The 25098-nt window shown below is 39.3% G+C and overlaps 1 protein-coding gene across 7 annotated transcripts in view; it reads left to right on the top strand.

Moving 5' to 3' along the window:
- The window catches only part of GRIA3 (glutamate ionotropic receptor AMPA type subunit 3), a 146900-nt gene that overhangs the window by 23463 nt on the left and 98339 nt on the right, over positions 1-25098 (top strand). For all 7 annotated transcript variants that reach the window (XR_011338334.1, XM_069867314.1, XM_069867312.1 and 4 more), the window contains exon 3: positions 10211-10450. Coding sequence is in view for 6 of the 7 variants with exons in the window: in XM_069867314.1 (XP_069723415.1) it covers positions 10211-10450 (240 nt within the window). In the remaining variant the exon portion in view is untranslated. The remainder of the gene's footprint in view (positions 1-10210; positions 10451-25098) is intronic.

The following is a 25098-nucleotide window of genomic DNA, read 5'->3' as shown; positions in this document are numbered from 1 at the left end:
TATCACCGTCACAGGTAGCCCTGCAGGCCACAGCCTGATGCTGTTGGCGGTGTTTAATGGGATTATTCTCTGCTGATGAGTGCAGCAGGGTCTCATGGAGCACAGAAAATCAGTGGAGTTGCCACAAGTTAACATTTCACTATACAGCTGGCTTTGGATCAGTATTTAAAGCTACAACAATCTGTCCAAACTCTAATATTAACAAATAATTTCAAAATCGGCCTGTCTCACTTGGCTGACCCCTCCTCTGAAAGGGCAGCAATCCGTTAAGAATTAACATGCAGCAATGTGACTTTTCTTTCACAATCAGGCTCTTGCTGTACCATTTCCATCAATTTTGGCTTCCACATTATTCAGCTGTGCACCAGACAACTCTTTGTTATGTGCCAATTAACCCAGCTTGATAAATAGTGATTATGCATAATTTGTACAGAATAATATTCTTGTTTTTCCCTGTAAATAAGAGACTGGCTTAGCTGAGGGTACTGGTCTGTGGATTACTGTCAGATGTGTTTGTGAAGGTCCAGGAGGCTGGTAGCAAGGACTCTGGATTGTAAGGCAAATAGAAATGATACCAAGAATAAAACTTGACTGGGGCGGGGGGAGAAGTGCACTTATGTTTTTGTGAAGGGAAGTGAGATTTTGGTTTTGCAGTCCTGTAGTTTGCTCTTTCAGTGTACTGAATAGGTCCCTCAGTTCTAGTCCAGCTATCACTGAAGTCCATGGGAGCTTCTCCAATGATGTTGGAGGGTACCTGATTTGGACCCCTAAGGAGCATCTTGAAATGATTTCCCTGGGTGCTGAAGCCAGGTTTTCACAGCTATTCAGTTTCCTCTCCTGCAGAAACTGATCCGAAGTCTCTCAGACTTACAGCCTGACAGCAGTGGGACTTGAGGAGTAGGTCAGAATTGCCTGGCCCTATGAACCTTGAGTAAACAAGGGAGGAGATACAGAAATGTGAAATCCAGTCCACTGGTCTAAGATGTATTTGCAGTGACAGCACTTGCTGGAATTCTATTGCAGAGCCTCCAGGAAGGCGTTAGGGACTATTGCTTTGGGTACACTGGGCTGTCCGTCAGCCAGCACCATGCTCTGCACACATACAGCCAACTGGAAGCCCTCTGGAGCTGGAGGGAGGCTGCCTCCACAGCTGCTGCTTTGGTGATTGCATCCCCTTTCTCCTTGGATAACCTTAATCCTGGCCTTTACCTCATGGTGAATTTTACCCAGTTCAGTGATTCCAGGTGTGTTGCCATTTTGCCTCTTCTGTCTCATCCTCTGTAATGTATCCCCACAGGCCTATAAATGGTACCACCTCAGCAGACTCAGCTCATCTTTCATCACATTGCCAGAGCCTTGGTTTGATTTATTGCCTTTCACCACAGTGGCCCAGAATGAAGTCAACTCCTGAAATCACTTAGGAAAGGATGTGCTGAACAAGCATACATTTAATAATATGCCTTGGCGTTTTTGCTTCCTTCATACTGGGATGTTCCAATGAAATAAGAAATCCCTCCAGTGTATCACAGTGCTAGAGCTGCTGCTGATTCACAGCTCTGAGGTGCAGCATTGCCATTAACTGCTGCCTTTTTATTCAGCCCTACGTTCCGCTGAACGTCGTCAACTGCAAAATGCTGCTGTTTTCTGATGGGTCTGACTGACTTATTTATTCTTCATACCACAAAATGCTTGCTTTATTCTTAGCCTGTTGTTTAAGTATTGATGAAATATCTGAAATAGGTCATCTCTGAAGATGGTAACAATAGCTCCATGGATACTCTGCGGTCTACCACATCTTGTCAAATTCATGGAATCATAGAATGGTTTGAGCTGCAAGGAACCTTAAAGATAGTCCAGTTCCAATGCCCCTGACATGGGCAAGAACACCTCCCACTAGAATAGGTTGCTCAGTCATCCAGCCTTGGGGCATCCACGACTTCTCTGGGCAGCCTTTACCAGTGCCTCACCTCTCTCACAGGGAAGAATTTCTTCCTAATATCTAATCCAAATCTCCCCTTTTCCAGCTTGAAACCATTTCTCTTCTTCCTAGCCCCTTTCCAGCTTTCCTGTAGCCCCTTTCTGTACTGGAAGGCTGCTCTAAGGTCTCCCTGCAGCCTTCTGTTTTCTGGGCTGAACCAGCCCAACTCTCTTAGCCCTTGCTTGTATGGGAGGACCTGTGTCTCCCTCATAGGTGTTAGCCCATCTTTCATATTGTATATACATAACCTATTTATAACATAATAGAATATTGTGTTAGAATATACGTCACAGAAAGGACTGTCTGCTTACATATATAGGATAGACTAAGCTTTTTCTTAAAGGACAAAAGCTCAACGAAGTGCTTTATATTCATATGTTAAGTCTCTTAACACTTCCTAAACCTGGGGCCAGTGCCTGAACTCTTAAGCATCCAGGATGGTGGAGCTGTCCATCGGGAGCGGAGTGTTGGCGTTGCAGATACTGCTGTTGGCATGGCATTAATTCTCCTGGAGAAAATGGGCAGAGGCATCACAAAAGGTAGATACCGATGCCTTTTTCATTTCTCTCCAGCAGTGGGTTTAATTGACTATGAAAAGAAGACTCTTGCTGCTCCTCCTACATATCCTTTGGTGTCAGGACCAGCATAGGCAGTAAGTGGAAGAGCTCACAAATAACAAAAATCCGCAGCTTATAAGTCTGAGTTCTGCAACTGTTAAAGTCTTAATTCTAAGAGCTTTTTGTTTTCAACTGCGCGATATGTCTTTGATGTCTTCCTTGTGAGCAGCTTGCAGGTGTCGTGGGGTCTGGATAGAAAGTGGTCTGTTAACTGTAGAAGATTGTGGATGACCAGGATGTGTTTAAAAATAGAAAACTTGGCTATAATTTGTAGTGTCTGATCTGAGAGTTTAAACTCAATCTTATAAAGATACAAGCAAAATAATGTAGTAATCTGATCAGCATATACTTAAGTATAGTCCTCAAGTGCCTAGCATATTTTTTAAATAATCCTCAAACAGTTGATTTGTATGGCATGTGTATATATCCTCTCACCTTTAATCCATTTTAAGCTTTAAACCCCTGTTTTGCTTCCCTCAGAGTCCTATAGATTATAGTTCAAATTGAGCCGTGATAATCTGATTCATAGCTTTTCAAAATGAGCATTCGCATTGAACTCTGAATCCGTGGTGTTTTAAAAAATCAGCATGTAACAGCGATGGCAGTTAAACAAAATCTTTTTATAATTTGGACCTATTGATAAGGGGCTGATGCTTTTCCTGGAAACTGGGTGGATTGACTTGTGGGTTTCTTCTGACATCAGAAATGTCTTTTTAATGAAAAGTCTTTTTAATGAAAAGTGAAATGTACATTATAATTTGGTAGGTTTGCAGGACAAGATACTTATTTTGTGCTTTAGTTTCATCAAGGTTCTGCATTTTTATTTTATTTTTAGCTTTGTGGCCAGTAAGCTGAAAACAGAGGTATCTCAGACTCTGCATGATCTCAAGTCTGGGACTTGAGACTCGGTGATCCGGTGGCCAGTAAGCTGAAAACAGAGGTATCTCAGACTCTGCATGATCTCAAGTCTGGGACTTTGGACTCGGTGATCCGGTGGGTCTCTTCCAACCTGGTTATTCTGTGAAGTCTGGAAGCAGCTGGGGGACTAACCAGTGATTGAGTGTGTAATAGCACAAGTAGCATAGCCTGTTCCAGGCCAGTCAGACCACCTGCAGTATGTTGCACGACCAGAAGAAAACCTTTCAGAAAGCTAAGCACAGCTTTCCCAGGGCTCAACCATAGAATCATTAAGGTTGGAAATTGGAAAAGACCTCAAGTTAGCATTGGCCCAACCCCACCATGCTTACTAAACCATGTCCTGAGTAACTGTGTCTACATGTTTTTTGAACACCTCCAGGGATGGAGACTCCACCACTTCCCTGGACAGCCTGTTCCAATACTTCACTACTCCTTTGTTAAACAAATTTTTTCTAACGTGCAGTCTAAACCTCCCCTCATCCTAACTTGAGGCCATTTCTTCTTGTTCTAAATCGAGGTGGTGATCAGTCTGACTTTGTCTGTCATATGCTTTGATGCTCAAGGATGTCCTTGTTATTGATGTTTTTTAAAATAACAAACCTTCTATTTGCATATATATCAGGCTGGCAGCTTGAGGGCAGAGAGGGTTTGGTCGAGGTTTACCTTTATCTGAGTAGAGTTACGATAATGGACAAAGTACATTAAACCTGAATGAACTTCAGCTACCTTTCTCAGAGAGCTTTGTGAAACTGTGCCTTTCATCAGTCTTTCCATGTAAAAGCACCTGGCTTCAGATAATGCGCTTGTTTCTCTTGGCAGTCATTGCATGTCTCGACAGGTACCTATCACGGTGTGCGTGAGACTTTACACTGCCAGTGTTCCTACTAGCACTGTTACAGCCTGGGGTTTTTTTTGTTGCAAGTTGGCATTTTTCATACACTCATAAAATTCAAACAAATGTTTTAGCGTGACGAGAAGATCCAGCACGCAACAAATTGGTGTTCATTGTTAGGGATTTATTTGACCGTAGTAGTGTATATAAAGGCTGAAATGTTTAAAGTTTAATGAGTCCAGTCATGTACATCATAAATAACTTGGCATACTGAAGGAAACCAAGGTTGTGGTAATGTATTTGTACAGCACCCAGCACCCAGGAGCTGTAATTGTGGTCAGGGTTCCAAAGTCATCCTGAAAAGCAGCTAAGAAATAGAGACTTATTTAGTAATGTGTAGTGGAGTTGTGATAGAGTGATAAAATAATTTTGAATGGTTTCTTGACCGGAGAGTGTTTGGGGATGCTTTGATCTGGCCATGTGTTTTGAATTACATACCAGTAAATGGTTTGTAAAACATGAATCCTTATGCTTTTCATTTGCAGTTTAATAATATGGCCCTCCCAGTGCCTCAAGGTGCTGTCTTTATTTTGCCGATTCTTCTAAAAAGAAATGCAAATTGAAGGAAGCCTGTATGTTTGAAGAAGGGACTAGACAGCAAATCAACCTGAGTAGTTTGTTATAAAAGGAACTAGATGAAACACACTGCAGTTACATCACTTAGAAAACAATTGCCATAAATGAAGTAACAAGAGTAAATGATAACTTTGTTTTGCACTCTGCTGTGAGGTTTGGAGTTAGGATTCTTTTTTTTTCAGGGGATTTTTTTTGTGTTTGTAAGAGCACATCATTTGTTAGGTAGGATGAGAAGCGATGTTATAGCCAATAACTCAGGAAGATTTGTATTCACTTCAAAGCTGTAACTTCCTTGGTTCCCTCCCACCTCCAAGACTGTTCACTAATAACTATTTCAGAAATTGATGTTTTCAGAAATGCTTATTTTCTCAGCTGAATGTTAAACAATTCAGTGAAATATTCTTGACAGAATTTAGTGCCTTAACAATTTAAATGTAAAAGCTAGTTTTACTTGACATAGGTAAATGTGGTTTGCTTAATTTTTGATTTTTTTTAATATGATGAGTTTGTCATTAAAAGAAGGTCTCAAGCCTGATTGCCTGGTGAATCTAAAAAGTAGCTCCCAAAAGCAGCTCATTCTCCATTCACAGCACTGCTGTGCTGGTCTCAAGGTAGAGGGAGTGTGCCTTTTCATTCAGCGTATTAAAACAAAAGGGAAAGAGAGCAGTAGGGGCATGGTCGATCTCTCCGAGAACCTGTATGCTTACTGTGTGAAGTGACGTTAATGATAACCTTTGCATTATTCCAGCTAGGAAGTCATAGGATGGAGCCTTAGGTAGAAAATAGCAACTGCTCTGAGATGTGCTGCATATCATTCTGTTATAAAGTAATGCCATTAGTCTGCTGGCAGAGGCTGGCAATGAGAATTGTCTGGAATCCAACACAATTGGCAGAGGAAAGTGGAGGGAATAAAATTATTTCACAGCTGAGGAAAACACAGAACACAAACCCAAGGAACTGGTATGACAACACGCAATAACATCAGTTGTGATTGGGGTCCTACAGCGCCTTTCATCCCAAAAAGCTGTATGATCGTCAATAAGGTACACCTTACAGTGTCCCTTTGACATCGGTTAGTTTTGTCAGACCTATTTCATAAGAAATTGATGTGAACAAAGGGGAAATTACTTGTCCATACAAGCAGTATCGAAGAAGGAAGAGTGTCTGAGGTATTGTAACCTCCAGCCCCTGCCTCCAGAACTACCAGCCCGTTGCACCTCTGGGCAGAAGTGCACTGTTTGCCATGCTTGGGAGGATTCTGCTGACTTCTGCAAGTCAGTCATTAAAGATCTATGTGATCTAGTGGAAATGGTGTGTTAAGATCCACCCATTACCATATTTTTTTTGTTGGCGTTATACATCATAGAATCATAGAATCACCAGGTTGGAAAAGACCCCCAGGGTCATCGAGTCCAACCATCCCCATCAATCACTAAGCCATGTCCCTCAGCGCCTCGTCCACCCGCACCTTAAACACCTCCAGGGAAGGTGACTCAACCTCCTCCCTGGGCAGCCTCTGCCAGTGCCCAGTGACCCTTTCCATGAAATCTTTTTCCTAATGTTCAGCCTAAACCTCCCCTGGCGGAGCCTGAGGCCATTCCCTCTTGTCCTGTCCCCTGTCACTTGGGAGAAGAGGCCAGCACCCTCCCCTCCATAACCTCCTTTCAGGTAGTTGTAGAGAGCAATGAGGTCTCCCCTCATCTTGTCTTTAAAAAAGCAAACCCCCAAACTACTTTTAAATGTACCTAGTAATGCTTCAGGTTTTTGTAGTAAGAACTGGAAGCGAAAAAAAAAAAAGGGGGGGGGGGAGATAGGGGCAGGGAGTGAGAGAGATGCCAGAACGTTTTTACTTTAGCTTCTAAGGCAATAGACAGCAGAATTGTTAAGAGTCTGTACAGCCTGGGTGTGTCAGGAATCCTCACAGTCATTAACAGGTACAAGAACTAAAGGCCATTAGAAAGCAAAAATTAAATTTTAACATCTAATAACTTGTGTGAAGTGGAGCATCTTTTCAGATTCCCACCTGGGGTCTGAGTGGAAAAAAACCTCACATCTGGTTAATCATGGCAAGTTTCTGGAGGGGAGATGATTTGACTGGAGGGAGAATGGAACTGCTGGTGGTCATTGAGTTACACTGATGTTTGGGATGGCTCAGCTGTTAATCTGTACAGAAACAAAGATTTGTTTGGATTTGGGTTGGCATTTTTGGTTGCCTTTTCATTTTCTTTTTTTTTTTAAGCAAATCTGCTTACCACTGTGATCACTCTGGCTCTGAGCGTTTTCCTTCCCTGACTGGAAACACTTCAGTCTCATGACCTGAAAGTTCCTGATCTTCTCTTGACATGTTTGAGAATTCACAGGCTTCTGTCATAGCATCCTTTCCTTTCCTGAAAATGATAGCATGTGGCAGGTAACTTATTCTGAGAACAAGCCCAAAGTTGAGGCTCTGTTAATAAATGCACCTTGTACCTAATGCCAATATAATGGCTTATTAGGATCCCCCGTGTGATAACTGCTGCTCAGGACCTCTGTCCCTTGTTTGTGGAGGCTGCAACTTTTTCAGATCAGGTTGTAAAGCAATTTGTTTATGTGCTGTCATTGGAAATGGATGCACACCCACAGTATTAATAACAATAATTGAGAGCAGTTTCATAAAGGCATAGCTCAGCAGGAAAAAAAATTGCTCTTTTTTTTGGAGGAATGAGGTTGCTTCAGGATTTGTCCAAATCACTTCTTTAACAGCCAAAGTATGTGTTTGACCATCTGCGTTTTTTGAATAGGGAGAAACAAATATAAATCAACTGTGATTAATTGAGGAAAACACCAAAATTCTTGCTTGAACAGTGTTTATCTAAGACAGTCATGCAAAACAGAATTTTAAGGGACAAAAACCTTGAACCATTTTTAAACTGTTGGCCACAGTTTCTTGGTGCCGTATCTCCAAGAACAAGAGAGAGCACAAACTGGACCAGTTCTTAGCTGGTTTCAAGCACAAGGGAACTGGTCCGTGCTGGAGCCGGCCACTGTCGGTTACCTTCAGCACTGCACCCGTTCTCACTGCCTGATACCTGATAAGAAATAACAGGTGAACCCCTGGTTATTTGAAATACTCAGGTTTAGGATCAGGAGATATTAGAGAATATGTTTTGTTTGCCTTGCAAGAAGGGACATTTCCTGGAATACTTGCTCTTCTCTGCTTACTCTGCAGTACAGAATCTACATTTTAAAAAAATGGTAAACTAGGCCATTAATAAATGATGTAAAAGCAGCCTGATCTGTGAGGTCCTGACTCAGTGTATGTGAGGACACCCAGCTCTGCTAGCCCTGCATCAGTGATTATTCCGATGGAATGAGAGCACTTGCACACCATTGAAATGTTTGGAGACTGCCAGACTTTCTAATGTAGTCTTTATTTTTCCTTTTTTTCCCACCTTTAAGTTACTGACCTCTATTTGTTACTTCAGCAGATAATGTTTTTAGTAGTGTTTCTACTTTATATCCTGCTGCTATCTAATTTTAAAAAATGCCTTTTGAAAAGGGTATTTAATTCCTCAGTCATGCCTCTGGGAACAAAATCTTGTTTCTTTTATATCTTACCTTTACTGTGGCTGAGAACTTCTGCAAACTTTTCTTCAGAAATCACTGCTTGTTATTTCCTCTGTGTTCATCATGTGTGTCTCTTTTCTGTTTATACCAGTTGTTATTTGCTGCTGGTATCAACCACTGGTCATGTTCTGTTACAGTGGCTTAAACACTTAAAGAAATTCCTTAATAGCTTTTCTATTTTTGCATCTGGATCTCTGGGAAGAAAATCGAATTTTCACACCTGACTGCCTGTTTGAGGTGTTATCCATGATGCTGTGTCAATGAGCTGATATTGTGGAGAATCCTTTTGAAAATTACTTTAACGGGCATTAATGAGTCCGAATGGTAGCATTTATGGTAGGAAATGTTTTGTGATGGTGCTTCTAGGAGTAACAATGCTGTATATTTCTGTGCAGAAGTCATGACTTCTTTACTGGTAATTACTTCCACTTGCTTTATGTGAAGTTAAATATGCAACAATTTGGCAACAATGGCTAATGGGGCTAGTTGAAAATTGTTGTTAAATCCAGTTCTTGACAAAAGAAATTGGTAATGTTGAATTAACATTTTTCTGGGAAAACTTTAGCCCTTTACAAATGGGACTTGCTCATCTCAGTCCAGAAATATTTTGATTCAGAACTGCAGCCATTCTTTAGAGTATTTCAGTTGTGTAATCTTTATTATGGGCCAGAGCCCCAGCATCTCGCGTACCAGGCTCCCCTTGCTGTCTCTGATGCTGTCTCCCTCAATGGAGGGAACCAAGGGTCAGAAGAAACTTACTCTGTTCCTACAGCTGAACAACAAGGAAACTTTTCTGTGCAACTCTCATGAAGTTGACAGCATTTATAGATTCAATTACTTTTAATTTTTGTCCAAAACGGACATTGTTCAATCTCTATAAAATATGAGGAACGCAGTAGTTCCCCAGATAAGTGCACATGGAACAAAATACCTTTAACTGCATTTTGATTATTTTCTGGTGCTAGATGAGTTCCTTGGGACACCAAAAGGATTGACTGAAAGCCTCTAGGTTAAGAGATACCAGCTTTTGTTCCATGAAGCAACAATGTGTGTTTCTTATTTGTTTTGCCAGTAATGAGCCATATGTTTTCCAAGTTGCTTCTGAAAGATTTTAACACTCTTGTTAAGAAGCCACCATAGTTCTCACTGAAAAAGACAGCACCTAGATTTCATGCAGAGATTTCAGAGTTGTGGACTGTAACATCTAGATTTCTTTGAAGCAGATCTGAATCAGAGTGGGGTTAGCATGGAAAACTGTATCTCAGTATTTTAGGCAGACCTGATATTTGTTATGTAGATGCTAGCAGTGGGTAAATATTTTCCAGACAAGCGATATGATCCCTTGTTTGTTTTTAAAGAATATGGAGAGATTAGTGGATTATAACAATACAGCAGGAGAAATCACAATCAAAAATATGCTCAGGCAAGTTTAATTGTGACAAAGTTGGTACAACTCACAGCTGCACTGAAGTTAGTGTTGATTATCTCGTGAATTTATTCCATCTGCTGCATCATACAGAATGATTTCAGGGTTGCTTAGAAGGCTTATTTCACATATACTTTAAAAGTTTGTTTGCCTTCTTTTATATGTCAGACTTTAACACCCCTGTCTGTCTTTGTTAGTCTGTTCACAGTTTTCCCGAGGAGTTTATGCCATCTTTGGATTCTATGACCAGATGTCGATGAACACACTGACGTCATTTTGTGGAGCCCTTCACACATCCTTCGTCACCCCCAGCTTCCCAACAGATGCCGATGTGCAGTTTGTCATCCAGATGCGGCCGGCATTAAAAGGAGCCATCTTGAGTCTCTTGACTTATTATAAGTGGGAGAAGTTTGTGTACCTCTATGACACAGAACGAGGTAAGCACCATTGTTTTAAGTGATTTTTCTATTTTATATCTTGCTATAAGTATTGCCAAGATTAGTACGTGCAGCCCATCCCAATATTCTTCTGGGTGCAGGAAGCACTTCCTGATAGTCCTAGGAAACAAATCTGTTCTTTAGAAACTAAAATGGATGGATAAATTAAGAGACGGCATCTTAATATTACTGATCATTTGTAAAGAGATTGTCTGGAGGATAGTGTTAGCAGTGTGAGCATTCTTCTGGTTTCCATGGAACCACAGACTCAATGCTTGCCACTGTTTTTGAGTCCATGCAAAATAAATAAAGTTGGTACTGTGAGGTAGGCTGTTAAGCAGGACCTTACACTGTGCGTGACATTGCAAATCCTACGCCACTTTAGACAAATGTGCATTTTTTCCATCACTGGGCAAAGATGATCCATACCAAGATACACTCTGGAGACATCCAGGCTTCAATAATGGTTTAAGAATATAATGCATAAGATGTAATAGGGCTCTGCTGGAGGAAAGGTGCTCTAGATATGTCACATGGATATCCAGGGATGAATTTAGATACATGACAAGAATGACCAAAGATATATTTTGCTAAATGAAAGCACATTAAGACCTGTGTTTCCATGCTTCAGCCGATTGTTAACTACTAAGAAGCACCAAAGGTCGCAATTCCTGTCAAAACGAGATGTAAGCATATTTTCTGTGAGGGATCTTGCGTATTTCTGTGGAGCAGTGGTTGTCATCTGCTCTGAGTGTACACAATTTGCTTGGTTGCAGATTTCACTTAGGTAATATTTTTTGCAGCAGAACGATGTGCCGACTGCCTTTCTCAACAGCTTCATGATTAACTACTCCAAGATCATCTTCATATCAGAGTGGTCTGGATAGAGCCAAAGAAGCTTAGATTCCATTCTCAGCTCCCATGACAAAATTCTGATACTCCAGGCTACTGCATATTGATAAAGATCAAGATCAAGTCTTCAACTTGCTTTTCACACTGAAGATTAATAGCATTACCCAATTAAGGACATATCATATGCTAAAAGAAAGTAATTCTTAGTCTGATTTTAGCTGAATGCCAAGAGTTCAGAATTTTCTGGTTCATTTGGAGGCTTTGAGTATTTCTAGTGTTGAAAGACACCATCTGTGAGATCAAATAAGAAGGTATGGAGAAGTTAAGAATGCCATTATTTTTTAAATCTTTTAAAACCATTACCCAAATGTCCATATTTCTGATTTAGTCCACTTCTAAATGAAAGCTCCTGTGAATACGCCATTTGTCTGAGTAAGAAAGGTTTGATGTGACCAAATGCAATAAACTTTACAGCATGTGATAAAGTAAAAAGTCATGTGTTCCGGGGCTGATGAAACTTGTCATGATTACAGCTAATAAAGTTTGCTTTGGAAAGAGTTGCATTGGTCATCCCAGATCATGCCTAATAAGAAATTTGGCACTTACAGACTGAAAAAATTATCCAAAGCGGTGAGAGTTTCATTGGAACTTGTCTAGATGATGTGACTATCAGACTAACTGAGACAGTAATAGAAGTCATGAGGGAAGACTTGTGGACTCAGACTTGTGTTATTCTATAGTTTCTATACGACGTATAGTTTCTATATGACCTTTTGGTAGACACAGTCTAATCATGAGTTTATTATGATGAGTTGGAACAGTTTAGGTTGTGTCTAGGCTTCATTTTGCCTTGTTTATACTAAGTTTTTAATCACAAGCTAAAAGAGCTCTTGCTGGTAAAATTAGCCTTAGGAATCTGACTTTACCTCTGTTACCTTCTGCCCTTTGTCTTGACTGCCCATTCACATCCTACACATGATCTTAAAATTACTAATCAAGATCACGTTGTGTGCCTGCAGTGGCTCGTATGCGTGTTATGGTGGCCGTATGTTATGTCAGACATTCAGATGAAGTGTCAGAGAACAAAATCTGAATTAATGACAGTGCCGCTGACTCTAGGATTATAAAATGTAGCTCAGGGTTAGAAGATAAAGGACAGCTTCAGATGGAAGAGGCATTGGAGCATACAGGTAGCTTGGAGGTGGGCTTTGAGTTGCTTGGGGTAACTTTCCTTGTCTCATCTCTCCTTCCTGTACACCTATCCCTGTTGCTGCTGTTTAGTAACATATTTGCCATCTGCTAAAAGAGGGATACAAATAAACAGTTGATTACCTTCTCTCACTGCTCATTTAGGTTAAAATGAACTTGGTAGCAGTCTTTCAGAGTTATAATTGCTGTATTTTTCAGCATTAAAATAAATAAATAAATAAGGTGCATATAGGAGGGGGAGGCAGGGCAATCAGGTGCTGAGAAATAGACATTAGATTCCTTTGTTTTGTGAGCATTAAGTGTGGGTGACAGCATTGAAACATTTGGCAATTCCAGTAGGCTGCCTAATTTCTTGTCATAGTCCTTCAAATACAAAAAATCATCCCAAGAGGTGGAACAGTAATAATGGTGAATGACTCCTTGTGTCAGATAGTGAATAGGCTGTACATGTTCCTATGCTGAGATGGCACTGGAAATGAAAACACTAGAGCTGTCACATTTTTTAATAATTCCTATCTTAGATACTGAACTGCTTTGGGGCACAAACGCTGCAGAGAGAAGATGTTAAGCAGTTTACTGTCAGTTCCTGAAATAAACTATCATTTAAATACTGCCTTTCTATGAAGATTATTATCTCCATGGTTTGTTCTGAGAATCTGAGAAATAACAAAGCATTAGACTACCCTTTCTTACTTTGAATATTAGTTTAGGACTGAATTGTTTTTGCAAGTAGTTTTACAGTGTTCTGCTGAAGAAAAACACTGCCATGTATTAAACATTGCATTTACTATTAATAAATACTGCAGCATATTACAGATGCCATGCAGAACTGAATAAACCTTCTTGTGGTTTTATACTGCTTATTGAACTATTTCATTGTAAGCTTAGGAGAATGGAGAATCAGCTTTATAGAACTGTTTTCCTTAAGCAGTGGCTTTTTTCTTCTTTGCCATCAAATCATATAATCATACGGTTTCCGCTTTGGTGACATTAGGCACAAAACTGTGATATTTGGATCCTGCAATGAAGACAAAGATAAATCTCAAACAATAGAATAAAGTGAAGATCTACAATTACACAGATAGGTGGTGAAGCCTTTAATCCAGTGAGTTAGTGTGTATGTGGTACATGTTTATATTTGTAAGTACATTATTTTCTGTTGCTATGAGATGACTGAATGTTGCAGATTGTGCTCTCAAATGTATATTTATGTGCAGGTGCAAAATTCAGTTTCTTACTGCTAAAGCACATAGAAAGAAAAATAAAATGTGGGATTTATGAATTCCATCAGCAAGAATTACATCTTATCATTGCCTGTTTCAGTTGCTGGACATGCTCTTCTGTGAAGAAACTGAAATTTAAAAGAAATACTAAATTGCCTGTTCTCCTGTTAGTACCAGCAGAAAAAAAAGAAGTTATACTTTGCAGAGGGTAACAATGCATTGGGAAATGGCTGCTGAGGGAAGAAAGGGCATTAAGCAGCATATAGAAGAAATAGTTATATGTTCATTCCGTGCCACATGCTTTTAGTTCATGTGAAAGGGAGAAGCAGGGTGGTTTTCTGTTTGTATTAACTCATATCAGTAAGTGTTGGTTGCTGTGATGTGTGTAAAATATCTGATTAATTATATGGTGCTAACTGCCTCAGTAGGCTTCTCTGCAGTAGAACTAAGACTAATTAAGATTGCATCAGGACAAAATAAGGTGGGGTTACATACAGAAAGCTATTAAGAATTTGGGTAGCACTTGTCAGGAAAATCACCTCTTGCATCTCATGCTGAGGATTGTTTCATCAAAACCCTCAGGTTTATTTCTAGTCTTCAGGTCTGTTTCTCTTCTTGCTATGTTGCTGTAGATCAGATGTTATTCCACTGAATTCAGTGGACCAGTTTAGCACTGATATGGATATCTGGAGAAGTAAGCTTTTGGTTTTCGTAGTCATCTTAATGTTATATGAAAGTTTGAAGACTTGTCATTTAATTATAAAAATGGAATGGTAGGTTGTAATACCAAAGTATTTGTTTACTTTAGTTTCAATAATGTTTCTTAAGTAATGTTTCAGTTTATTTTTGCCTGAGAAACACTGTTTTGTACAGATTGTTCCCTTTCCATCTGTCAGTACAACACAGGCATTTTGTCCTTACTTACTTTGATTTGTCATACCTACTGTGCACAAAGACGTTGATTTCTGTCATGCAGATAATTTAGACAAAATTGCACCGAGTGATTTCTGTGATATACATCAAGTCTTCTTCCTCTTCCTTCAGATCATGGGAGTCATCACAGGACAGGCAAGTGACTGGCTTTGTGTAATGCCAGCCTACACAATGGGATCTCAGTCTAGACAGATGTACAGAGAGATCACAATCTTTATGGCATTGTAACCAAATACCTCTCCAAATCTGAAATTCTTCTCTGGTTCAGTTTTGATTTAGTATGTCAGTAGGTATGTAGCAATACCTCAAATCAAGAAAAAAGCTTCAGCAAGTAGGGTTATTGTTGGCTAATTTTATTTTATGTTTTTTTTAAGTTGCTTAACACTGTCTGGATGAAGGCTGAGGCACAGAAGCGTTCATCTAAACCCTTGGGTTATGTGGCTAAGAAGAGTTGAAAATATCAGCTTTAAAAGCAGTTACAACTTTAATGCTTATTACCACTGAAACAAAAATTTAACCTGAACTTAACGGATGGGTAAGAATGCAGAATGTCTGAAAATACAGCTTCAGAAAACATGATCTGTTTTAGTCCCCTTAAATATAAAGCATTTGGTACCCAGTTGCATAAAGCAATGGCAGCTAAAGAGCCAAAAAGGAAAAAAAATTGATCGTTATGTGGAAGGCATCGAATCGCCTTAATTTGGGTTCAAGGCAATGAGGTCTGATTCACTGCCTTTCCTGAAGACAAAGAATAACTCTTCTGTTAAGTTCTGATTTTACAAAATGAGGTTAGTTGTCTATTGCTATCAAAGGACAAGACACTTCTGTACTTCTTTCCCTGGAGAATGTGAGATTGGAGCTGATAAAAGAAGCAGTATGTAGAACTAGGCTCATTATATCTTCCATGAAATTAAATTGATGGATTTTTTTTTTTTTATGAAATAAGGATTGAACTGAAAATGACTGATACATAGAACATAACATTTCATTTTTTGCAAAAAAATCTAGGGTAAGATTAATTTTTGTGGGATCTGAAAAGGTGCTGCTTCATACCTGGTGCATTCCTACGGATTTTTGAATGTTGGTTCTGCTGGACTGAGTCTCTTCTGAAAACAGCAGTGACAGGTGTAATCCAACCCAGAATGACTGATTGCTGCTTATAAGCACCTTCTATCAGCAGACAGGTGCAAAAGAACTACTGCTTCCACTTAGCTCATTTGTTAAACCCTATATTGTCTTTCTACACATCAGGAACTTTTATCTTGATTTTTATAAATCATACTTCAGTAAGAGGGAAAAATGGAACTGGTGATAGCAGCTACACCAACATTAGTAAACCCTGAATTCAGTACCCCCTGGACAGTCAAATGTCTAAAGAATCAATAGCTGAGCTGTTCATTAACATGTTTATTCTTCAGAGCAGGGAAGTTGTTCCATTAACTGGAAAACTGATCTGAATCTTTTGCGTGATGGAAAAGGATTTAAGGCTGGCTCACGGTTTCCTCAGAATTAAACATGGGCTTGTTCCATTTTAAAATTATAATTCCTGTTTGCTAGTATGCTTATACTTGTTTAATTCTTCTCAGTTGCACCTAAAAGGTTGATGAGACATATTCTACTTACACTATGAAAACTATGAAAGGAGTTAAATTCTTGACATTATCTTCTGTAAATATCAGTCAGTAGTGAAGAATAATGGAATGTTCAAAGCATGTTTAGAAGCCTGTAAAACACCAAGAGTGATGAAACAGGGAAGAGTCACTGCAAACCTTGGTTCTTCTAAGGTTTTCTTCTCTTTTGCAGGAGTGTTTTGGATAGCAGCCCAGGATCATGGGGGTGACATGTAGACAACATCAATTGCTAGCATTTAGGTAGCTATGTAGATGAGCTCATTCTTATTTCCCACTTCCTTATATGCTGCAAAATGCACAGCAAGGAATAAAATCTTGGCAGGATCTCCAAGCTGAGGCTTGGCCTCCATAACACAGGAACAGACGTCACAGGTCTGTACATTTGAAGAATCATGTGTCCCAGAGACAACCATTCAGAAGTTTTCTCCTAACTCACGATCTCTGCTAAAGATAACTTGTAGCATGGCCACAAAATGCTGCATCTTTTGCATGGCCTTGCTTGAAAGGATGTGATGTAGGTTCCAAGTTTTCAAGCTCTGGTACAATAGAGAACACACACAGTGTAAAGACGCTTATGGTAGAAAATCGATTATTTAGATTTAAAGAACAATCCTGCTTCATATAGTTATGTGCAATAAGGAAATGATCTGTTTCTTTCACTATCAATGTTTTGGGAATGAGTGATTTTACCATCCTGCAATGCCTAGAATTTGTATTGATATAGAATGGAAAGTCATAGATACTGCTTAGCAATGTTTGTATGAAATATAAGTAATTTACCCTGACAAAGAGGCAAATCTTGACATGTTTATTTAGGGCGCATTGCTTGGTTGCTTTCAGCAGTGTAATGTATGAAATAAGGCACTATTCAGGAAACATGCCAGAACCTTAAATGAAACATTGCAGGATTGCAGGACTGTTTGACTTTACTGCCTAAACGTGTTCGGCAGTAATCTAGCTTTTGATAATCACTCTCCATTTATCTCCCCTGTAATCTCTGAAGTCTCATACAGACTCCTTTTATCTTGGTCTCTGTGGTACACAGGCACAGAAGAAAGCCCTTTTACTGATCCTTCCCCAAACAAACATAGAGACCCTGTGTGGGAGAATGGATGTTGGCTGGGTTTTTTGGGTGAACTGAGAGCCTTAAGCGTTTTTCTCCTGATCTTTCCCATTAGCTGGTATTTGTTTAGCTTACCCCTGGTAATCACTTAAACCATTTTTCTAGCTTATGAACAAGAGGAGTGAGTCAACTTTGAAAGTCATCCAGCATGAGATGTATCGTACTGGCAAGACTCAGATGCAGCCGAAGACCAGCAGCACAGAGTTCATGGCAGAATTCTGTATGGCACCTTTGTGTCTCTTTACAAGTCTTGTGTAAAGAATGGGTTCAGTTTGGTATTCAGATGCCCGGGCAAAACGCCTGAGTATCGCTTGAAGCTGTTGGTAGGCACACTGCTGCAGCAGCATTTTCCAACAACAAGAGGAGTATCTGCACTTGTTCCACAAATTTGTGTCTTGTTTCATGGGGCCCCTGAGAATAAGGAAGCATGTCAGCCCATTCATGAAAAGCAGGAACACCAGAGCAAGAGTGTAGTATGACAAAGCCCCGATACTGCTTGTGCAGTGACGACGTGATGTCATCCATTCTTCCATCTGCACACAGTAGTAAGTGTGAATCTGGTTGTGGCTGAGAAAGCAGCAGAGTCTGACCTCACTTCATGTGAAATCAGCTTGTAAAACAAGTCAGAATGTTCAGGGTACAGAGTATGAACAGGAATATAGATGTGGATAAGTAATTTCTGGCAGTCTAAACCATGCTGTGTGAAAGCATGATGTGTGCAACCCTCATGGTCCTAAAAAAAGCAGCTGGAACTCTCAGGAACATGAGCTGGAGCCCTGAATATCTTAAGTAGTAAACAGAGAACTAGCCGCATTGACACTCAGCCATGACTTAGAGATTAAGTCTGTAAACAATTGTTATTTATAAACTGACTTGTGTAAATGCATGCATTTAAATATTTAGCTTTCCATAAATATGCATGTTTTATCAACTTTTGGTATAGCCATAACATCTAACGCTTTTATTGTATGCACAAGCAATTTAAGTGGCAGAAGGTTTTTTTCCCCGCTTCATTTTGTGTTTATCAGCAAGGCTTAAATGTGAGATTCTGACCATTTACAGATTCCTTGAAACAAAGATGAAGTTCAGTATAGTTACCAAGTAGAGAATGAGGGGGGAAGGGCTGAAGAGATACATGAGAGGGTTTGTTGCCCCTTTAGCTCTGAGACAAGGGCAAGAACTTGATACAAAGCCAAGCCTTAGAGGTGATAGAAAGGCTTCACTTGGAACAAGGTGGAATTTGTTGGTCTCAGGGAGGAGATGGGACTGTTTAGACCACAAAGGAAGGCTGTAGAAAAGAAAGGACTGTCCATAAATTTTATCAAATCTATTTAACCAATCTCACCCAATAGATCTAGGAGTATACTTAAAGTTACTTCGTTTATTGATTTGCATCTGTATATGCAGTATAGCTTTAAAGCCTGGAAGTCTTTGGTGTCCAGAGCAAGGCTAGCTTCACCTGGGGAGCGGTGGTGATTCTGTTTGTGGAAGTGAACTGTCTTATTGAATTAAAGTCTGTGCAATGGGAGATGGTACTTTGTGTGAGACTGAAGAAAGCAGCACTATTTATTAATAGAATCAAGATGAAGCAATTTTCAGGCATGTATCAGAGAGATGTGTAGCATGGTGTTAGCATGTGAATTTTACTATATATTTCAGTGGAGTGGCATGTTCTGGTTATCCGGCGTTTTCAAAGAAGGAACGTTTTGACATCCTTTACCTTAATGCAGTTATGATGGCAGTATTTAGCATGTTAGTATTCTTACAAGCCTGCAAATTTTATCACCTTTCACTGGATCTTGACTGCATGTTTACTCCTCCTGTGTATCTTTCCTCACCTAGAAGTAGTTCATTCTTAACCTGAGTGACCTGAGCTATTGCTGGTGGCCCATCGTATTTTGTGGAACAATGGCTGTTTCTTATTCACAATGAAGGAACAGATACCCTACACGTGCTATGGAGACCTCACTTCTGTGGGTATAATGTGATAGTGAGAAGATCCCAGCCCAGGCAAATGAACGATTCACCAGGTGAAGAACTTCTGTGGAATGAGCATGGGCTGCTGTGGCTTGATAGAGTGACTACCATAGTTATGAGTGATTAAGAAAAAATGCAAACCACATGGGAGATTTCTCCAATGGTTGAGGAATGTGTAAGTGTCCCGATTTAGCCCTCCTGGCTGGTGGCTGCCACTGGGTAGCATAGTCCTGATTTCTACTCCAAAAAGGGAAAGGAATAAGGGAGAGAGAGTTATGGGTTGGGAAAATAATAAATAAAGCAGCTTTAATGAAACAATAACAAGGAAAAATAATAAGAAAATAATAAAATATATACAAAACCAAAATCAGGTTCCCCTGATGATAATTATGTCACCACTCATGCTGTAGGACAGGCACCGGAGACGTCTCAGACTGGACTCAGTGGCGAACAGGATTCACGAACATGAATTGGGATTGTAGGCAGAGTCTTTCTAGGATGCTGGCCATAGACAATGATAGCTTGACCCTCGTGATCCCTCAGCTTTATAGTGATATGACATATATGGAATGGAGTACTCTGTTGACCAATTTTGGGTCACCTGTTCTGTCCACTCCTTCCTGCAGGTGTGACCCTTTTTTGCCCTTTGACTTAGGGCATTTCACCAACTTTTGTAGTATTTGAAAAACATGTCCTTCAGAAAATGCAGTTTCTTGATAAGTTAGAGTATTCATTGTTGTTTGGTTCAAACCAGGACACTGAGTAAAATGAAGTATCTCAACAAGTTAGTAAATCAAAGCTTCTCCTTTCATAGAGTGGCCTCTCACATTCCAATGCAGGCTCTCAGCTGAGCAATAACATGCTGTTTTCTCACTGCCAAAGGAAAGGCATCATATGAAGTTTGAATTTTTTTCATGCAGGACTATATAGCATGGTGTGTAAAAATTGAGCTTTGTTAAAGTCTTGGTGCTTTTATATGATTTTCATTTGATAATCTCAAGCAACAATGAATGAAAATCAACAATATCTGTATGGGGCATGCAAGGGATTTCAGTCCTCTTTTTCAGATGGAAGTTGTGTTGTACTGATCAGCAGGTTAACAACCTGATCTTCATCTACTTATATACATGGAAATACCTTTGAGCTGAAAGTAGGGTGAACTTTGAAGAGACGTGCGGAATGTCATCCTGGAAGTCAGTGGCCATGGTTACTGATAAAAAACCATCTTTTTCATATTCCTACACAAGAATTCCCTTATATTTCACCACAGATTTCCCTTCTCACCTAGAGAAAAACTTGTGCCTCTGAAAAAACTCTTAATGGGTTACTGATAAGCTTTGCATTTAAAGTAGTTAATTAAATGGTGTTTGCCATGGAGTTTATATGAAGTAATCCATTGCTTATGGCTTCAATACATTCCTTCATCTATGACACTTGGCCCTTTTAGATGTAGTGTCCTCTTTCAGACATCAGGGAATTTACCAAACTGGTTTAACCACATGCCTTTTTCTTCTCAGAAAATAACAGCTGTCTCAGTAAGCATAAAGATGACTTGAATGCTTTGTAGAAGAAAAATAAATGTGAATGTATTTATGACAAACCCACTCAGCTGGCAGGTAAAATGACCTCATATTGTATTTAGGTTAAGGAGTTTTTAAAGGATTTTTCTCTTACAGAGATAGATTTTTCTCTGGTTTCTCATGACACATTTAAAATCACACTTTTTTTAAACTCTCCTTGCAATTCACAGTAGGACAGCACTGTGAGCATGCATTTCAGAAGGTACATGAGACAGTGTGCTACTGTAGTACTGTGGAATGAAATATACCCCCATAAAGTGATTAAGCATTAATCTCTAAAGAAAAAAAGTGAGAAATTCCTGACATTAATTTTATACTCGATAACAACTGATTATTCATTTCTTCAGCTCTGGATGCACAGCTTTTCCTGGCTACTTCGTTTTCTTTGATTCATGACTCAAAGAATCATTGGGAGAGAAAGGTGACCTAAGGTTTTATTACTCCTGATCCTGAGCTCATTGTGTTCCTAGCCTGTTGCTTTGTACTTAGAAGTATTTCTGACTTACCTTGGTTGTCAGCAGCCCGAAGAAACAAATCACCAGTCAGTGATTTGCACAGCATAGCAGCATTAGTCAGGGCATCTCTTGGCTTTGTTCAAGAGATTAAGCACAGAGTTGTCATCTCTTACAACAGCGAAGTATTCCTTTTACTGCTGAAGTGTTTCTCCTTCAGATTTTAGGACCTGATTCCTCAGGCATCACTCTGTGAAACGCGTGTGCTGTAGAGTCTGGATTTGCATGTGAGGTAGGTCTGTGCTCCCTCCAGGTGAGTGGGATGGAGCCTAAGTCAGGTGAGGGGTTTTTGCCAAGGTAGCAGTAGCTCAGTGAGCGGTGTGGGCTAGCACATCATATCTGAAACTGAAGAATTTCATAAGCCAGACTGCTGGAAACACAACTCCAGTTGTGTTCTCTGTCGCAGCACGGTGTTCTGTGCTAGGGCTGTGAATGCTTAGTAAGCTGTGGGCATTGCAGTTCATCACTGACACGATAAAACAGCTTCAGTCTATAGAAAGGTTAACAGATACCAAGCAGAGGTGGTTAAGGTTTCTTAGGAGCTCCTGAGGTGGTGTTTGATTTGGGGATGTTTTTTCCAGTGCTGGTAATAATAGTATGCAGTGAATTGCCAGGGCTGTGCAATCCTAGATCGAAGAGGACTGCTGTTATTTGCATAAAGTGCTAATGTCTTGATAGCATTTCTGCTGCTGCTTATGAAATGATGAGTTATTTCTCCACTCTCTACTCATGCAGAGCAGAGTTTTAATAATTCATTTTCTATAACTTGGATTACGATAATCTGCCCAACTGTCCTTGAGAATGGGTTTATAAAGGCATGTGGCCACTCCAGACACTGCATTGAACCATACTACCCAAAGACAGATTCAAATTTCTTTGTTCAGTTCTGGTGGATTTTTTAATCAGCACTTATGTGTTGTGAGCATTTAGCAGAGGCTCCTTTCCCCTTTGTGAAGTAGGAGACATGTAGCTCTAGTTTACACTAATGAAACGGCCGTTGATTGCTGAAAACCCTTTTTCGTTCACTTCATGTTCTCCTTAGGACACATTCTACAAAGGAGTCTCAGAGACAATGGCTCTGAGCTGTTCTTAAGGTTGTCTGTGTCTCAGTCATAGTTAAGGAGACTTTTTCCAGAGAAGTAAATGCATGACAGGGGGTCATTAAAGATTTTCTCATGGTACTTTAGAATATTGTAAGCACTCTGAAACTGTCAGATAAATATGACAAATAACGCAGGTGCTTTCAGGTGTCTTTTTTTACCAAGGTGTTCTGTGCTGGTCACTCAAAGGGCATAACATTGTCGGTTTTGTAGCAATGGCTATAAATGGCCTTGTAAATGTATATTATGATCCCCTTGTTGATATAAAAATAATTATGTAGTCTCAGAATTAATATGGGAAAGCATTTATTACAACTCTTGGGCGCCTTCAATTCAGTATGAGTGGTGTAGTTAATACCCAAGTATGGGTGGTTCTGATGGATGAATACATCAAATAAAATGTTGAATAAATTTATGATATAAACAATATATTTCCTCTATTGAATGGGATTTTCAGTTGTCATTATGTCCTGATGAGCCATCTAAAATATATGAAAGAATACATAATTGTCACTCATTTTTATGAAATGTCAAAGCCGTATACTACATCCATTAATTAATGAAGAATTTGACGATTTTAAGTCAGAACTGCAGTATAAAATCCTTTCAGTGCAGTTTAATTATTTTACCAGCATTATATACACATAACACCATCATAGTCCAGACTAGATTGTGTCATGATCTGCTCCTAAGACTATAGATACTGTAAATGTGTCTCTACATCATGGACTGCTATTTGCTGTAATTTTAGTTCTTACTGTCTTTTTTTCCCCTGCTTAAAAAAGGGGGTAATTATGATTTTACATGTAAATATTAGTCGTCAGTTTGTGTAGTTTATTGTTATCTTTAATTAGCAAGATAAGGCTTCATTTTTAAAGGGGCAGGGAGGGAGGACAAAAAAAAGGGAAATAAAGCAACCCGTCTTCTGACGTTGTTTGGCTCAGCAAGATCAAACCTTCCAGCTGACTACACTGGTGTCAGTAATTGCTCTGTAGATAGAATTGCCTATTGCTTAGTAGTACTAACATTATTGGTCAGTTGGTTTTGTCCATGAACTGACAATGATAACCTTAGATTACATCAAGTTTTTATTAAGAAATAAAATCAAATTATCCCTGGCTGTAGACAAATAATAATGAGTTATGTGAACATATGACTATTGCAGTAACATTTTTGCAGAGAGTTCTTGGAAATAAAACCCCATACCGTCCTGTTTGCTTTTTCTGCCTTTTGTTCCACAGTTCTTTACCTCCTTCACCTACATAGGCAATGGACAAGCCTACCTATTTTTAATGACCTTGTGGTGGTTGCCACGAAGAGGTGGAGGGATGGGGGCGGGAGGGGAGATCTGAGCTTCTCTTTGAAAAAGGAGGTATGTGAGGGGGTGAGTACAAGGATGCATAAGTTATTGCAGCCTCAAGGCAGCAGTAATTTATGCACTGACAGTTTGAGTTTCATGTTATGCTATTTTTTAAAAAAAAAAAGCCTTACAAAGTAACTGCCTCTGTTTTATTAGTGTATGTGTTGGACACGGAGATATTCCACATCATGGAGACAGTTTGAACACAAACATCTGAAACAGATTCATGACAGTGTGGCAGTCATCCTATTCAGTAAGAAAAAAAAAAAAACAAACTAGTAATATGGAAAGGATAGTTACTTTCCAAGATTTAACATGAACTTGGGTGCCCTGAAGGATTTTTCAGGATTGTTTTCATTGTTTATTTGTTATTAAATATATCAATGAAAGTGAAAATTACTGCTTTAGATTATACATATATATTGTATTAGTGCAATTATTATTGTAGTTGTCCTCTCTGGAACCATTTTGCTCTGTTTCTCAAAGAAAGCAACAAAATGGATGTGAATGGCATACATTTGAATAATGACTATTGCAGTTTGCATGTTTTCCTTATGCTACAAATCAGAGAAAAGTCTGGCTGCACAGAGCATCTATATAAGACCAAATTGTGCTTCCCATTTGACGTGAGCCATATAATAATACTGAATTAAAGCACCATTTGCTTACAAGGAAATATTAAGATTGGCTATTTGATTATGATTCCCATTTATATAGCAGTAATTTTCATTAGTTTAACAATTACTGTGAGACTACACATCTGGAATCATAAATAAGAACAGGGGCATCAGAAGTTTGAAGTGTGTAGAATTATAGAGAGTTTTCATTAATAATATATATGAAGCTGAACGTACTAAGTGCAAGCAGCTGTAGACCATTACAGTTTAGATTTAATTTAAGTAATCTCTGGACTGACCTTCTTCAAAAAGTGGCCACAGTAGGCAATGGAAACACATCATTGTCTCTCTTAAAGTGTATTTTAGATGCCAGCAGCATCCTCATAACACTTTATTTGGTCTCCTATGAAAATCATGGATAAAAAGATAATGGGAGCAGTGATGGTATTTATTCTTAAGTTTTAACTGCTATTCATTTTGCATAGATATGCTCTTGGCTTATGGGATATTCATCTGTGTTTTTCTGCATAT

The sequence above is a fragment of the Phaenicophaeus curvirostris genome, chromosome 13, assembly GCF_032191515.1.
Source record: "Phaenicophaeus curvirostris isolate KB17595 chromosome 13, BPBGC_Pcur_1.0, whole genome shotgun sequence".
In the NCBI taxonomy this organism is placed as follows: Eukaryota; Metazoa; Chordata; class Aves; order Cuculiformes; family Cuculidae; genus Phaenicophaeus; species Phaenicophaeus curvirostris.
The sequence above is the reverse complement of the archived record's forward strand: the minus strand, read 5'-3'. Positions and strand labels throughout refer to the sequence as shown.